Below are 14645 nucleotides of genomic sequence, written 5' to 3'. Positions count from 1 at the left end.
ATACAGGTATGTCTCTTCACAGCTGTCCAGCATGTTATGAACTGGAAAATTCTTTAATTACAAACATTAAAAGACACCTTGTCAGTAAAAAGACAAGGATTTTCAAAGCCACTGAAAAATTATCATGAATTCCAAAAAGAATTCAGTTTTATATATTAATGAATTAGAATAGTTGCTAAGCTACACTTCATGGCAATTATGCTATATTTAACAAACTTACTAACCTACAAACTTGCATATTTATATACATATATATATACTGGCATATATATAAAAAATTACCATTAATCAAGTTGCATAGCAGAGTTTGAAAGTACAAAAATAATCCACTCTGATACTTACAACTTACAATGAACTTCTGGCCACTTTGTTGCCCCGAGACTGATGGTGGGTCAGGCTATGGCACCCATCCCCATCGCCCTCCCCTTCCCCAACCCTCAAATCATTAGGTAGTGTGCGTTTCTGGAGACATGTGCGTTTCTTTGGTGTGTGTGATAGACTGTGCTCCTGTGTCCCTGTGTGACTGTGTTCAAGTGGCAGTGCATGTGTTTCATCTGATATGGACATGCTATCCCCCACTTGTGTGTGGTTACTCAAGTGACTGTTTTCATAAGGGAGTGTGTCTGTGTAGTCTGATATGCACACACTATCCTCACTATCCCCTGCCTGTAAATGAGCACCATCCTCTGACCAGGAGTGCGTGTCCATGGCATCATCCGCTGGACCATCCACCTGTGTTATGGCCAGTCGGTGGTCGGGGGTCGGGTCATAATCGTCATAATATTCCTCCGCCTCCAGGTCAATCAGTTCATAGGATTCCCCACCATACAGGTTGTCACACTCTGTAAGACATACAGGGTTGTCAGTCACCACATAAAACAGGAAAACTATTTAATCCTTTGACTGCTCATTTTTATATGCCCTCAACCAAACTGTCTGGTGTTGGAATAAATACTGTATAGAATTTAGAGTTACCTGCAACAGTAAAAGGTAAACTGAGACAGTTTTTTACCAACAAACTGCTATGATTTTCCTTAGCTAATTAAGACTATCTGTCCATCTATCTATAGTCAGACACTTTAATTCCAAAATGGGTGGCCACAAATAAATCACATCTGCCACCCTGTCCTCTTCCCTCATGGCAGCAACAAGAACAAAGGGGGCACTCACTTTCCTCCTGGTCATGCAGAATGGTGAGGTTGACCCGCTGCTCCAGCTTGTATGCATCGGTGAGGGTCTCAAGGGTGTCCAGGGCATGGGAGAACTCAATCATCGGCAGCTGGCTGGTGACACGGAGCAGCCGCAGCAGCACGCCATGAGCTAGCTGCTGCTTCTCTGTTACCCCAAGCTCTGAAGACAAAAAGGGTAATAAATAAAATAAAATAAAACTGAAATCATCATCCTCTTTTTCCAACCAGAAGATGGAATGAGTAAGATGCAGACACAAGGGAAAAAAAAAAAAAAAAAAAAAAAAAAAATCCAATAACCTAGAGGGATTATATTCAAGAAGTTACAATATATCTTAAACTGATCCAACAGCATTACAAAGCACCATCAGTTTCACTCCCTACCAACCCTACCTGTGTCAAGAGGAGCCAGTGAGGTAAGGTCAAAGGACTGTTCTGACTGCTTAGCCTTCTTCTTCTTGGCCAGCTTCTTGTTCCCATTCACTGTCCGCAGTCCGTTGCTCTGCAATGAATTCTGGACCAATACAGTCAAGAAGAATTAATTTCCAAAGATACATGGTACATCAAACAAAACAGATGATAAAGCTGAAATGTTGTAATAAGCACATCATTGTTAATGCTGTTGTCACATGTTTAGCTTTTACAGCAACAAAAATTACACAACCTTTAAATACCTGTCCCTGAATTTGAATGAACCCACGTCCGAAGGATTGCTGGGCACATGCTCTATCAAACTGACCATTGGAGTTCCCATGTTTGGCATTTCCAGGATTACAGGTAGTTAATTCAAACAATTATCAGTATCAATCATCACCTGCCACAAAAATTACCTGCACAAAAGAATTTCCATATATAACACTTAAAATCCAGCATACAAAACCAAGCCCTGCCACTCACCCCATTAGTGTATGCCGTGCTGACAGCTGTGCCGTTCTTTCCTGCCGCCCTCTCATTGCTTCGAGGAGGAGGCCGAGTTGGGACTTTAGACTGCCTCGCCAAATTCTTCTCCCCTTTAGCCGCTGGTCGCTCCAAAGGTTTGGTTATGGCCTTCTCAATGGGCTTAATGGTAACCTTGTCTGGGGGTCGTGCCACCACTTTCTCGGTCATGGGTTTGCTGGATGCCTTGACCGGGGTGATGGTGACCTTCTCCGTGGATTTGACTGTTGGTTTACGAGCCTTTGGGGTGGCTAAATTCTCGGAGAACTTTGGTGGCAGCGGCTTGGTGATCTTCTCAATCGTGACAGGGCTAATGTAGGATGGGGTGAGGGGTTTCTCGGGGGAGTTCCTGGGAGAAAAAAACATTGTAGTCATCATTACCATCATCATCATCATCATCATCCCAGCCCCTCTTGCCCACCTATGGATGGGCTGAAGTAGGACCCAGAAAGCAAAGAAAGAAAAACAAGATGAGATTTTTTTTTTTTTTTTAACATTCAATATGCAGTACATTCAAATTACATGAGTAACAAAACAGAAAATTTCTGTCACAAGGCTATCACTTGCCATAAAATAAATTTTTTCTCTGGCCAGCCCAGCTCTCCTCTGTGCACTTCTCCACCAACTTATACTCCTGTGACATCTGCTCTGTGCCTCACCTGAGTTCCAGCTGCTCTTGTGCATCCCTAGCGCTGCCAACCACCACCATTTCATTGGGCGAGAACTGTGACTTTTTTAATTTGACTGTTATCTTCTCGTGGCTCTGCAGGGGTGAGGGGGTGGACAAGGGGGACGAGCTGGCAGGCAGGGCAAGGGTCGGGGACGTCTGGCGGAACTGAGACAAAGGCACCAGGGCAGGTGGCGGCAGGACTGCCAGGGGCACTGGACATGATGCCAGGCTGTGCGCAGCCAGGGCCTGGGGGGACAGGCTCTGTGGTGACAACCTCTGAGGAGATAATCCCTTGCTGGACAGACCTGGAGGTGACTGACCCTGGGAGAAAGATAATATATCCAAGTGGTAAGTCATCATTGTCATCATAATCATCATCATCCCGCCACATACAGTAGAACCTAAATAAGTCAACCCTGCAGAAGGCATGATTTACAGTAGGTCAAATTCTGACCGAGATGTGAGTGTTTTTTCAAAGGGTTACATTTTGGTTTCTTATATTCCAAGTGCTACGTTTTGGTTTATTATATTCCAAGTGTTACATTTTAGTTTATCATATTCCAAAAGTAACATTTTTATTTAACAGATTGTAAAATAAAGTAAATAATTGCAGAACTTTACATAATTAAGTGACTGTTGCACCCTTTCACCTACCCCTCCACCTATGCAACCTCCTATCCTAGCCCATGACATGCACTGAATTGTTCTTATTGTTTATTTTTATTGCTTTATGAATGGTTCTTTAGTTTAGTGTTAATAAACAAGTAATCACATAATTTGCTATTATTAAACAGGGGTACCGGTAACATTTTTTTTTTTTTTAATTATTTTTGTATGTCAGAAAATTCAGTTAGTCCAACTACCCTAGAGCCCCATATAGTTCAACTTATAAAGGGTTTCCTGTATACAGTATTGTTTATTGTAGCTACTGCGAGATGCATGATACTGGAGAGGGACACCTTCATGTGGTGGCACTGATATAACCGGAGGGCTCGGCTACCTGGTTACACAAACATCCAACAATTTCCTTCCCATCTCTCTAAAGGAGGATTGTGGGCTGCAGGAGGGAAACCAGCCTGCAGTCCACTGGGTTCATGTTCAAATGAGACATGCCAAAAATATGACTGCAGTGTGTGTGGTGAACGGTAAACAAGAGGGCATTATGTCTAACCTTGTCAGTGTTCATGCGTGGCGCCGGCTCATGGACGTGTGTGTCATAAACCACCAGCGTGCGGGCATCAGGACTCAGACGCAGCCGCACCAGCCTCGGACACCGCTCACTGACAAGGTAAAAAAAAAATACATAACTAAGATACACAGAAAAGTAAATAAATCCATCAATAAATAAGTAAATCGACACCTGTACTTAACTGCAACTGCACCAACTGTGGCCACCATTCACAGCCACTCAAGAAGTAGGCTTTTTTTTTTTTTTTTTTTTTTTTTTTTTTTTTTAATGCAAAAAAGAAGGAACCAAAGGCCGGAGCCCACAAACTATTCCTTCCAAGAAAAAACAAAAACAATACAAAAGAGAGCCAAATTCAAGATCCGTTCATTTTGAGATGCCTGGACACACTGCGTTTGAAAGATTGAGATCATAGGCTGCATGCTTTATCTCAATGGTTTAAAATAAGGATTACAGTAAACAACCATTTAGATACACTGTACAAAGCTGAAGAAATACCGTAATAAAAAAAGGTCAGTCCTGCTTTGCCCTGTTTGAGGTATAATAGCTAGAAGTTAGCCATCACTCTGCCACTGAGAGGGACCAGTGCTATGAAAGCCTCGATACAAAACAAGTACAGTAGAATGGGGAGACCACAAGAGTGCATGACAATTTACCAGAGTTCATATAAACATTAGAATGAGACAATGGTCAGGCATAGGTTTGAAAATTTTAGAGTAAGATGGGCACAATGGAACTCTTAAGGAACTTCTGTGGAAAGAATAGGGAACACAGAGATTAGTGAAAAGTACAGGGTTGGGAAGTCTTGACTGAGGGTAAAGAGTATGACTGGATGATGTGGTCATAAAGAAAATGGAACTAAACAAGGTGGTGAAAAGTACCGGTATATACTGTAAGTGAGTACAAAGATGGGCGGACGTGTGGTAGGCAATGTACAGTATATACTGTATATAGTACAGGAATGCAGGAAAAAGTTAGACTCTCTAGAAACTGTTAGTCACTGGAATATATGAAAATAATGGGTAAAAAATTAATGGCAAATGAATTTAAAAAGATACAAAATATACACAGACTGAGGTTACAAATGACAGCACTAATCTGAAAAACTGCCAAAATTTCTTTCACAGAAAAAAAAAAAAAAAAAAAAAAAACGAGATCAACACTGAAATACTACACATTATTCTTCAAAAATTTCATTATTACTGCCACCATTTAGTTACAGTTCAGGAGAACAATTCCAATTCTCTTAATAATTTTATTCCAATTTCTAACAGAATTACACATGACGGACAAAAAAATATTCCTGAGGAAGAAAGACATTAATAAAGACACTTTAGCCAATTAATTTAAACACGTAATGAAATACAGTAGAGTACACAGGCCACAGCATTACATAATACCTGGTACTGTACCTGAAAATCATTATAGTGGGCATTAGTGAACCATTAAGCCTTCAAGCTAGTCAAAGCTCACTAAATAATAATTCTGAACAAACTACGACATCTGGGAAATACATGATTACCGGTACAGGAAAATGTTAATCCAATCCGCACACCTCCCCTCCCACTCACCCTCCACCCAAGATGGAGGGTGGGGCTCCTCTCTCTCTCTCTCCCTCCCTCAACTTCTCTCATTAATTTAGCCTTTCTTGATTAATTTTACAACTTCTAGGGCCAAACTATGCTGTACTGGGACCTGGAAAAATGGACAATGGGTGAAGCAAAGGTTAGAAAAGGTCCATTAGTCTAAAATTTCAAGGTCACGAAAACCCTTGGAAATGCCCGAAAACAAAGGGTTTCCGAGAGGGCCTATTTTTTCCCCAATTACAGCCATAATTAACCCTCCATACCTCCCACACTATCTTCATAGTGCTCCTGCTACGCTACTTACTCGTTGCCTGGTCTGCCTGGCCTCCCATTGTCCACGGAACACTGATAATCCAATTGGCCATACTTCAAACGGAAATTGAGGTCTCGCATCTGGTCCACGGTCAGGCAGTAGTTTTCCAATTTCACCGCCTTCTTCAGCACTAACCGCAGTCCATAGATCTCCCGATGCTTCTCAATGGCCTTGTTTACGTCCCTGTAGCAGATAAAACTCCGCCCCGCGTGTAGGGGCGAGAAAACAGCTAAATTGTTTTGCTGCATGTTGTCAGGAGCACATCGAGGACCTGAGATGTGAGTTAAGCTGCGCCATTGTGCCGATCGCAGTGTGGCTTAAAATTTTCCCTCCCATCCTACTAATAACTCTGACTATTCAATTATCTAATACCATCCACATTGATAACACCTCAAACGCTATAATAATAAAATACTATCCTAGTTTGAGATTAATTGTACATAGGAATTATTGAAGTTGCAGCCACTGCCAATGCAAACATACGAACAGGTACCAACGCGTCTCCTACTGAACTCTCACGTATCCCGAAGTTTTATTAGAAAATTGCGTTAATTACAGATCCCCCGGCGGGTTTTATTTCTTCCACACATGTTATTTTTCCTGATCTGCAATATAAGGGTGGGGAATAGGGTAGGGGGAGAAAGATAAGCGAGAAATAACGATGAAATGAGATCATTATGCCTACTCCGTTGCTAATGAATCTTCCCTTCCTCCCCCCTCCCTCTCTCCCATTTCCCCCCCCTTCCCACATCCCCGTTCCCTTCCCCCCTCCACTTCAGCCTCCTTCCCTCATCATCATTCCTACCTTTCCTCCTCCAAGACCCCCTCCTCCTTCCTAGAGCTCTTTCTTTCCTCCACTTTCCCCATTCTCCTCCTCCCCCCACCCCTCCCTTCCACCAGCACCGATAACACACTTTTCCTCCCCCTCCCAATCTCCTTCCTCCATTCTTTCTCATAATTCCTACCTTTCTCCGTCCTTCCATCTTTATTATCTTTTTTCTCCCTCCCCCATCTCATTCTCCCTCCCCTCCCCTTCCTCCCCCTCCCCTTCCCCTCCCTCCTATAATCCTAATCAATGACCATGCCATCCCGCTTCCCTCGCCCTCTCTCCTCTTTCCTTTCCTCTCCTATCTGCTATCTTTCCTCTCTCTCTCTCTCTCTCTCTCTCTCTCTCTCTCTCTCTCTCTCTCTCTCTAATTAAACCTATCTAGGACGAGACAGACAAGCAGAGATTAGCAGAGAGAGAATGTTGGTAGTTGTGGTAGTTGTAATGATTGTACTTGTGGTTGTAGCCTAGTTTTTGTGGTAGTGGTGGTTGTGATAATCGAGGGAAAAAAAGGAAGACAAAAAGAAACCGGAAGATAATTAAAAAATAGATGGATGGAAGCAAAGAGAAGACGGAGGAGCGGAAGACCGAGAAAGAGACAGAAAGGTAAGCGAATAGTAGATAGAATTTTATTTGATAGGAGAATAAAGAGAGAAAGATTGAGAAAGGCTAAAAAAATACGAAAAGGAGTTGATAGAAGAGAGATTGATGAGCGAATGAAGAGAGGAAGACCGAAAATGACACGGAAAGATAACAAAGAGAATGGAAGAAGCGAAGTAGATGGAAGGAGAGGAAGACCGACAATGAGGAGGAAGAATTACGACGAGGAGTGCATGTAGGAGGGGGGCTTGAAGTGGTGAGAGGGAGTGGGGATAAGTATATGGTGATAGAAACAAGCGATTTATTTCTTCTTTGGCTGCTTATTTTGTACCTCCTCTCTCTCTCTCTCTCTCTCTCTCTCTCTCTCTCTCTCTCTCTCTCTCTCTCTCTCAGGATTCCGAGGGAATAAATGGTAAATGAAAGTGTGGCCTATTTAATTTGATTTTAGTTTCTCTTCCTGTCATTTTTTTTCCTTACTCTCAGACCACATCACCTCATCCTTAGGTGGGAAAGGAGATTTGGATGATGATGATGATGATGATGATGAATGATGATGATGATGATGATGAATGATGATATGAATGATGATGATGATGATGATGATGATGATGATGATGATGATGATGATACGCAAAAATAAACAGGCAAGGAAAAGGTGTTACGGAGCCTGTTTAACCCACAAGAATAAGGGCCTATCTGTCTATCTATCAATCAATCTTCTATCTACCTGTCTATCTATTTTGTCACAGCCACTCTGGATGAACTCCGGGATTAGGCGTCTTATTAAAGGAAATTTTCTTTGATCATCCCTTGTGCGCAAAGTCGTAGGTTCGATTCCCGCCTAAGATCCCCTAAATCTATGTCTATCTGCTATCTGTTTATCTATCTGTCTATATAATCTGGATAGCCTTTAGTGTCTGTCAATCCGTCTGTCTATCAAGCCTCCTGTCTGTCTGTCTGTCTGTCAGTGCCTATCTACCCAGCCACTAGCCATCTCTATCTATTGGTCTAGCTGTTGATCTATCAGTCAGTTGCTGTCTGTTAATCTATCCACTTACCTACCTGTCTCTCTGTCTATGTGTGTGTGTGTGTGTGTGTGTGTGTGTGTGTGTGTGTGTATCTACCCACTTACCTACCTGTCTGTCTATCCATCCATGTGTGTGTGTGTGTGTGTGTGTGTGTGTGTGTGTGTGCAAACAGTAACATTCTAAGGAAGATGTGTCAGGGAGTCCCCCAAGCCCACAAGTAAGATCATCCACTCACCCCAAGAAAAAGAAAGGTCACAAAATTAATGAGCCTCTCTCTCTCTCTCTCTCTCTCTGTATATGTGTGTGTGTGTGTGTGTGTGTGTGTGTGTGTGTGTGTGTGTGTGTGTGTGTGTGTGTGCACCAGAGATCCGGCGGAATTTGTCACGACTCAGTTTAGTTACCTTTTTTTTTTTTTTTTACTCGACAAAGTTTTGACAGTCCGCATCCTGAGATCCAGCAGTCCTCCATCGTGCTATAGACCTCATCCATGCTACAGACCATCACATGTCACCACTACAGCACCAATACACACCGTCAATACTGAATGCATGCTAGGGCTGTCTCACTCAGGACTGGTGTCATGGTACAATATTAGTGGTGAAAAGCATGTCACGATTAATAGGACATAAATAACATACAAGGGCATTTCCTGGTGCAAAGCGTAAAATAAACCACTCAGAAAGAAGTGCCACGAAGCCTTCTATGCCGGACACAAAAAAACGTGGGAATACGTGACTCCCAGCACGGCGTCAGGATCCGCGCGGCGACTCACTTCCCTGCCCGCACATGCACACTTCACTGTCTATCACTATCTATCTATTGCCAGACACCTTAATCCCGTAAGGGGTGGCCACAAACAAATCGCCTCCATATCGCCCTGTCCCCTGCCATTTCACTGCCCTGCTCCGAACTCACACCTCCCTCTCTCATATACCTCTCCACTTCATCCCTCCATCTCGTTCTTGTCCTCCCCCTCCCTCTTCCCCCCCTCCACCTCACTCACATATACTCTCCTCTTCAGTCTCTCGCTCTCCATCCTCTCCACATGTCCAAACCACATCAGTGTGTTTCTCCTAACGCTTCCTATCACATCCACATCCACACCACAACGCTCCTTCACTTCCTCGTTTGTCAGTCTGTCTCTCCATGTGACTCCACATGCTCCTTTCAAATAACTCATTTCCACTGCTCCCACTCTTGACTTCTCTCCCTCCAACAACGCCCAAGCTTCACTTCCATACGTTAGAGTTGGTATCACAATACTGTCATGTAGTAGCTTTTTCACTTCCATGCTCACTTCCCTGTTTCTTATCACTGCTTTCAGGGAACCAGCAATTACCTTTCTTCCCCGTTGCACCCTTTCAAGCACTTCACCCTCTAAACTTCCATCCTTATTCATCACACTACCCAAGTACTTAAACGCACTCACATTTTCCATTTCCACCTCATCCAGCCTCACTGTACATTCACTGACTTCACATCTCTCGAAGACCATAACTTTACTCTTCCCTACATTCATTCCGTTCCTTACACACTCTTCCAGACTCATCCACCAAGCCTTGCAGCTCCCCTTCGGCTTCACTGAACAACACAGTATCATCTGCAAACAACAGTCAGGTAGTTTCCAAACACTGCCCTCTCTCACTAGGGCCGCTCCAACATCCACTGCTCTACCTTGTATCTCTTTTATAACCCCATCCATATACAGACTGAACAACCATGGAGACATAACACATCCCTGTTTCAATCCCCACTTCAAACAGAAAAAATCACTCAGTTCACTATCCACACGCACTGCAGCCTTAGCACCCTCATACATACTCTTCACGGCCTTCAACAACTTCCCGTCTACTCCATATATTCTTAATACTTTCCACAGTCCTTGTCTATCCACCCTATCATATGCTTTCTTCAAACCCATGAAGGCCGCACACAGCTTCTTTCCTTTCTCTAGAAACTTTTCTACTAAAGATCTAAGAATGAATATCTGACCTACACAACCTCTTCCCTTTCTAAAACCTCCTTGGTCTTCTCCAACTAATTCCTCTGTTATTTCCCTCTGTCAATAAGTATCCTACCTTATACTTTCCTATTACACTAAGAAGACAAATGCCCCTATGATTACCACACACTTTTTTTTTCCGTTTTCCTTTGTACAGGGGAATAATTATACCTGACTTCCAATCCTCCGGGACTTTACCTTCCTCCCAGGCCAATCTGCACATCTTCCACATCCATTCTACTACTATCTCTCCCCCATGCTTCAGCATTTCGCCACACACTCCATCAATTCCTGGGGCTTTCCCCATTTTAACTTTCTTCATTTATTTCTACAACTTCTATCCTACTGATTTCTTCCTCTTTTCTCACATCCCTCCTTCTCCCAGTCATTCCCCAGTCACTTGCATTAATTTCATTCTCTATGTTCAACAATTCCTTAAAGTATTCTCTCCATCTGCTCACTTTATCTCCCTTCTCCACTAGTAATATACCATTTTTCACTCCCCAGCTAACTTCTTTGGCACCCTGTCTAACTTTTTTTACCTCTTTCCAGAACATCTTTTTACATTCCCTCCAATTTACACTCAAGTTCCTTCCAAATTCCTCATCCACTCTTCTACTCTTACTAATCTTTTCACCTCTCTCTTCCTCTCTACATATAACTCTCTCTTCCGTCTCTCAACTTCTTCCACGCCTCTGTATCTCAACCACTCACTATATGCTTTCATCTTTTGTGCCACAGCCTCTCTCACCTCTTCAGTCCACCATGCTGTTCCCTGCACCCCCTTTCGTCTTCTCTTCACCCCACACACCACCTCACATGCTGCACAGATTTCTTCTGTGAATATCTTGCACACACTTCACACACGTCAAAAATAAATAAAAAAATATAAAAAACAAATCAACTAATAATTAAATGCAATGAAAATGGGTTATGGATCGTTCAACACGGTCCAGATTTTCTTCCTTTTGCGGAGGGGCACATACCTGTAGTCAGGTAAGGATGAAGTAATGTAATCTTCAGAACAATCGGCCGAACACCAGTGTCAAAGGGCAAACTCATTCATTCGATCTTTAAAAGGGGGCGGGTACTGCAGACTCTGAGAGCTTCTTGTTTGTCTCTTTTTATTATCGACATATTTTGCATCAGTAATAAAGGAGAAGAATTAACCTTCTCAGACTTCTATTACTCACTCACAGCTACATATAAGTCGTCCGGTTTTTGCTGGAATAAAATACGAAGAGTTGTCCCGACCGTGAGAGACTGACAAAGAAAGGAGGAAATGAAAACTGGAAAAGAAATTCCTAGTCTTCATTGAGCAATTATCCAACTGAACAAAATATGGTAGAAAATATGTTTTAACCGATGTGATCAATGCCTCCTGGTTAATTCCTATGCTCAGTTCCAAGGCAGGAAAGATGATCATGCGCAGCAAAATGTTTAGTTACCTATGATTTACTATTTCCGATTAAACTTTAAATGAGATATATTCATGGCCATTCAAGCTCATGTCCACTAGTTATACAGGAGGAAAGAATCTAAAAATTGTCCCCTGACTAGCCATGAAAGCTCACGAAACTATACATTTCTAGCACCCTCCGGTCCCTTACCTCACAGGCTAACGGGGTGATGTGGAGCCTGCAATGGTGCCCCTGCTGACTAGATGGTGACGCAAACGCGGCGTCTATCCGGGAACCAAACCTCCATACATTTCCCCAGGCCTCACTGTTGCTAAACGTCGTCAACCGCAAGAGAATGTCGGTTCACTGCACGGGGTGGCCCTACAGAGGAGATTGCTTGCCTGCTGTTGAAGGATCTGCTCGGTCAGAAAGACTGGAATTAACCATCAAAACAGCCTCAAAGGCCAGGACATGATAACAGTCATTAATCATCAGTGGAAACTCTACTGTACTGACATACTAAGGACAAATATATTTTAGCTTAGCTACCCTTCAATGAGATGACCTTACGTTTTCTTTAAGGGTGGTTCTGAACTCTTGGGTACCCTGAAGCCACATTTGACATGTCATTAAGTTAATATTTATTCTAAAATTGCACACCATAATTATAATGGTGTGCTGATAGATTCACAGATATGCAAGATGTATCAGAACTGAAGAAAAACGAATGGGTTTTGTTTGTGTTATTGACCTTCTTTGGCATAGTAGGCTTCGTATCATCCAGACTTTCAATTTCTTTCGAATATTCATGATGCACAGATCATATGCTTTTGCACTGTCTGAGAGAAACTTCCCTTACGTACATAAACACACACACACGAAGAATGCGTAGGTAACAGTAATTCAAACCATTTCTATAGCAGTGATTTAAACCATTTCGTAGGTCGCACTATCAGAACAACACCCAAACGGTTCATGCCCTTCCTTGTCACACATTTGGGTAAAGATTGCTATAATTTCACAGTGGCTGGTTTGCAGCTGGTTTCTTGACAACTTTAGCATCATTTTCAGGGCTGATGAAGCTTCAACCTTACACATTTGTCCCTTGTAATGCCTTGACGGAGAACCCTTCCATCTGAGAGCTATGTGAGCGGATTTAATTTTAGTTTTCTGACTTTTCATATAAGCAGCACATCCGGAATCAGAAATACTTGCAAAATGCTGAATAAATGGAGGGCACAATTTATTGTCCAATAAATCTTCCTCTGTAGTGTTTCTATCTATTGGTTACCTTTATCAGTTCATATGAGGTCAACTGCACAACTAGATCTTCTCTTGGAGGGAATGGCAGCCACAATTAGTCCTTTTCAAACTGATCCAAACATCCATTCACTCTTCATTCAGTCGTTTAAAATACTTCACTCTGTCCAACAGGCAAAACCCATTGACACAAAGCACTTCATTTGATTACACCTTTCACAGCACTGGCACTAAAACCTACTATATATATATGAAGATAAATGACTTCTATACAGTAATCTACAGGATGGAAAACAAACATGCTATGATATACAGCTTTACTTAAACTACAGAAATAGAAATGGTGTCTATTAATAAAAACTGAATTTCTAAAAATGTACAATACAAATCTGATACAATATATACAAATTTCCCTTTACAAAACTTACATACATAACATGACTTAGGAGTACCACATCATTGTGCAGTTCCATTCTTAAATATCACAGAATCCATGCTGAAATATTTGGCATAAACATTATCCTCTTTTCTCAGATTTTTTTTTTTTCCCACAAGGGCTGGAGAGAGATGTCATCATGTGGTGGCACCGATATAGCTAGGTTGCTCAACTGCCTGGTTATATAAACATCCCTCAACTACTTCCCCGTACCCCTAAAAGGAGATGGTGAACTGCAGTCTACTGGGTTCGTGTCTCAGATGAACCTGGAGCTGCTGCTACAACTACTACTATTAAAACTACTACCACTACAACTACTACTACTACTAAAACTACTACCACTACAACTACTACTACTACTAAAACTACTACCACTACAACTACTACTACTACTATCATTTCCTAGCTACTTTCAGAAGATTTTACTCAGTATCCAAGAGATTTTGGATCTTGAGGAATAAGACAAAGCCTTCATTAATCCCCTCAGTATGAGATGTACCTCCCACGTCACACAGTAGGGACTGGAAATAGCAAAAATAACTATAAAAAGATAACATCACATTAAAGGGGTTACCAAATTTCAATGCCAGAGTACCAGAACAGTGTTACACTTGCTGCAACAACAAACTTTCATACTAATTCAGTCTTCACTGTCTATAATTCTACTTCCTGATGCCACAGCCTATGAAGCACCACCATTAGACCACACAGATTATTACATCAGTTCAAATTATCAGTCCATCCAACAACTGTCTGCTTGTCTGCCTTCCTATCCATCAATATATACACCAAACCACTGCATCACAGCCCATAAGTTATCAGCAACAGCAACTGTAAAACAAAATGGTAATACCTCTCCCAACAAAAACTTACCCTCACACTTTCTTTCATCTGGTTCTCTTATTAAGCACAGCAACCCACCATTAATCCACCCAAACCCCTGCTGTACCAAAGATCTATGGTACGTACATCTGCTTCTTCTTCTCTACTGTGTTCAACATGAATATCGAGGCCAGGTCTCTGTCATGGAATTAATTCCCCCCCTCCCTTCACAGACAGACAGACAGACAGAGACAAACAGACAGACAGACAGACACACACACACACACACACACACACACACACACACACACACACACACACATTAAACAATCACACCACAACTGCAAGTACTGTACAGTATTAGGTGTTGTATGTAAGCAGTATATTTATAGG

At 42.2% G+C, this 14645-nt stretch overlaps 1 protein-coding gene across 1 annotated transcript; it reads right to left on the bottom strand.

The window, feature by feature from the left end:
* Positions 1 to 345: 345 nt before the first annotated feature.
* On the bottom strand, positions 346 to 6126 carry LOC145392165 (uncharacterized). The gene is made up of 7 exons (XM_080266615.1): positions 5870 to 6126; positions 3965 to 4073; positions 2783 to 3054; positions 2085 to 2472; positions 1581 to 1701; positions 1171 to 1350; positions 346 to 842 (listed from the first exon to the last, which is right to left on the bottom strand). Exons 1-7 carry the CDS (start codon positions 6124 to 6126, stop codon positions 346 to 348), a joined length of 1824 nt encoding a protein of 607 aa, XP_080122741.1.
* Between the last annotated feature and the right edge of the window lie 8519 nt (positions 6127 to 14645).

The sequence above is a fragment of the Coenobita brevimanus genome, chromosome 21 (assembly GCF_032717465.1).
Source record: "Coenobita brevimanus isolate Jiangsu-jjx chromosome 21, ASM3271746v2, whole genome shotgun sequence".
In the NCBI taxonomy this organism is placed as follows: Eukaryota; Metazoa; Arthropoda; class Malacostraca; order Decapoda; family Coenobitidae; genus Coenobita; species Coenobita brevimanus.
The sequence above is the reverse complement of the archived record's forward strand: the minus strand, read 5'-3'. Positions and strand labels throughout refer to the sequence as shown.

Excerpts from the sequence above, each read along its gene's own strand:
- LOC145392165 (XM_080266615.1), bottom strand. The coding sequence starts at position 6,126 with ATGCAGCAAAACAATTTAGCTGTTTTCTCGCCCCTACACGCGGGGCGG. Across the intron at positions 4,074-5,869 it reads CCAGGCAGACCAGGCAACGA|TGAGCGGTGTCCGAGGCTGG; the intron begins GTAAGTAGCGTA and ends TTACCTTGTCAG. Across the intron at positions 2,473-2,782 it reads CAAGAGCAGCTGGAACTCAG|GAACTCCCCCGAGAAACCCC; the intron begins GTGAGGCACAGA and ends TTTTTCTCCCAG.